General features: G+C 36.3%; 1 protein-coding gene across 3 annotated transcripts; it reads right to left on the bottom strand.

Moving 5' to 3' along the window:
* Nucleotides 1–284: 284 nt before the first annotated feature.
* On the bottom strand, nt 285–2,173 carry LOC124448397. 3 transcript variants are annotated; one of them, XR_006949046.1, is made up of 3 exons: nt 1,689–2,173; nt 1,280–1,371; nt 285–479 (listed from the first exon to the last, which is right to left on the bottom strand). XR_006949046.1 is itself a non-coding variant. In XM_046999407.1 (3 exons), exons 1-3 carry the CDS (start codon nt 2,132–2,134, stop codon nt 455–457), a joined length of 453 nt encoding a protein of 150 aa, XP_046855363.1. In that variant the 5' UTR covers nt 2,135–2,173; the 3' UTR covers nt 285–454. The 3 variants fall into 3 exon arrangements, 2 of the variants coding, with proteins under 2 accessions (XP_046855363.1, XP_046855362.1); XM_046999407.1 differs by having other exon boundaries at nt 1,799–2,173; XM_046999406.1 differs by lacking the exon at nt 285–479 and adding an exon at nt 956–1,033 and having other exon boundaries at nt 1,799–2,173.
* Nucleotides 2,174–2,468: the final 295 nt, after the last annotated feature.

Here is a 2,468-nt window from a genome sequence, read left to right on the forward strand (position 1 = left end):
CAACGGCGCATTAAGCAGCCAGTTGTGCTGTAAGGTGCATTAAGCAGCCAGTTGTGCTGTAAGACATTTCTGCAGCAACGGCGCATTAAGCAGCCAGTTGTGCTGTAAGACATTTCTGCAGCAACGGCGCATTAAGCAGCCAGTTGTGCTGTAAGACATTTCTGCAGCAACGGCGCATTAAGCAGCCAGTTGTGCTGTAAAACATTTCTGCAGCAACGGCGCATTAAGCAGCCAGTTGCAAAGTCAGTAATATTTCTACAGTAACGTAGCCATAACACATTAAGCAAATTTCAAACGTGTATTACCTTCAGCAAACTTATTGATCACTCTTTCTATGTCAGGAATAATTTCTGGGTGAATTCGCATTAAAGCCAGGCCATTTAAACGTTCCTCTACCATAGTGCTCCTTTGGTAGGTTTTTAGATTCCTCAGTGCTGAAATTGATCTCTCACATTCACATGAGGTGATTGGTAGTGTACCTAAAATGCGAAGAATAACTTTAATATTTTCAAATCCTGGAAATGTTACATGCTTCAGTGTTTTGACGATGTTTTCTGGCAAAGGCCCATTGTGCGTTTCCCAGTATAAACGCCATTGCCTTAATTCAGCATCTAAACCAAGGGGGTTGGGCAAGTCATCATGATAGAATTTTGCAACACTTTTAAACTGTTCTTTCCAATCAATTCCTTTGTCCGACAGAGTCATCATTTTGACGGGAACGATAGATAATCCTCGGTACACATTAACACTATCAAGTTAAACCTAGTTCTCAAAGATGTTTGAAGATGGTCTAATAAAGGAATAGTGATGGTTAGTTTATAATGTTCTTTGAATGATTGACTGGGGGATTAGATCGCATAGTTTGTCTTCCAGCAATTCGCTTTTGTTTCTTGAACGTTGACCTCTTCAGCAAGTTTTAAAGCCTCTTCATACCAAGTGTTATGATAAAATTAATGCTTTTCCTCATGTTGGCTACATCATTCTTCAAAGTGGTTATCAAATGAAAACCATCCATAACATCAATAGTTTTTCCCTGCAACAATTGCGTGACTGGAAGAGTAGCATCAAGAATATTTCTTGTAATAACTAGCGCAACAATAGAATGAAATTGAGTAACTAATGAAAGTAACTGGGAAGCATCAGCAGCAAGGGAAGGCTTCACCTCGCCGCTTACATTGTTTATCATTTCCTGAAGAGTGTTGATTAAAGGGATAAACAACTGTTGAAACGTGTCAATACTGTCGACTCGCTCAACCCATCTGGTTTTACAAAGACTTACCAGTTTTGCCTTCTTGGTCTGAACATCTGACTTTTTAACGTGCTCAGCAAAGGGTATGTTGCGTGTCTGTGATATGTTGATAAAATTGGCAGCTTGAGAAACAACAGATAACATGTTATTAATTTCAACGTTAGAAAGAGTGTCACAGACAGACAAATTTAGTCGATGACTGTAACAGTGAGTGTAAAGACCTTTAGGATTAGTTCTTAAAATGTGGGCTGCTAAACCATTTATATGCCCAGAAACAGCCCCTGCACCATCATAACCTTGTCCCCTGCAATCCATAATTGGTAAGGCAAATTTCTAGAGTTTCTAAAATAAGCTTTGAAAGTTGTTGACCACTCAACCCCATTTGCAATGCAGGAAGCACATGAACTCTTCTTTAACATTCATTGAAGAGTCAACAAACCGTAGAACAAGGGACAATTGCTCTTTGTGAGAAGAATCAGCAGCTTCATCTGCAATGATAGAATAATATCTATTTTTTTTTATCTCGTTTATAATATCTTCTGATATTACCTGACCAATACAGTTGATGATTTTGTTTTGGCTGGTCTTGGAAATATAACTTTTATTCTTGCCACATTTGAGCAAATGATTTTCCAAAGTTTGATCACCAGCTCTAACTCTAAAATTTAAAGATTCAACAAAATTACCAACATTGCCATTGACTGAATAGCAACCGACCTCTGGGTGAAATTGAGCATCGTCACGATGACCTCGTAATCCAATGCCAAGCCTTCCACAAAAAAGAACTGTATCAACAATTTGTTTAAGAATTTTCCTATTTTGCTCAATTTCAAGTTTTATGTTAGTATCTAAGATATTTTCAATGGGTTGAGCTACACCTGACATTTGAGAGCATATATTATTCAAAATTGGAGAAGTAGATGCATGTAGTCCCAATTTTAGTAGTTAACTAATATATATATATATATATCATCGCAGGCTCAAGTTTTTTTATTATAAAATGTATTATGTCTAAAAATAGTCATAATACATCTTATAATAAAAAAAACCGGGGGGATCGTTTTTTAAGCAGTCAGCGGTAGTAAACATAAAAATAGAGAAGGGTGAGCCTGTGATAATATACATATACATATTAGAATATTGGATAAGAGTAATATAAAATATATAAAATATATAAACAAGTAGATTTCATAAAAAAGATATATATTTCAAATACAAT

This window comes from Xenia sp. Carnegie-2017, unplaced genomic scaffold (assembly GCF_021976095.1).
Source record: "Xenia sp. Carnegie-2017 unplaced genomic scaffold, XeniaSp_v1 HiC_scaffold_23, whole genome shotgun sequence".
NCBI classification, from domain to species: domain Eukaryota; kingdom Metazoa; phylum Cnidaria; class Anthozoa; order Malacalcyonacea; family Xeniidae; genus Xenia; species Xenia sp. Carnegie-2017.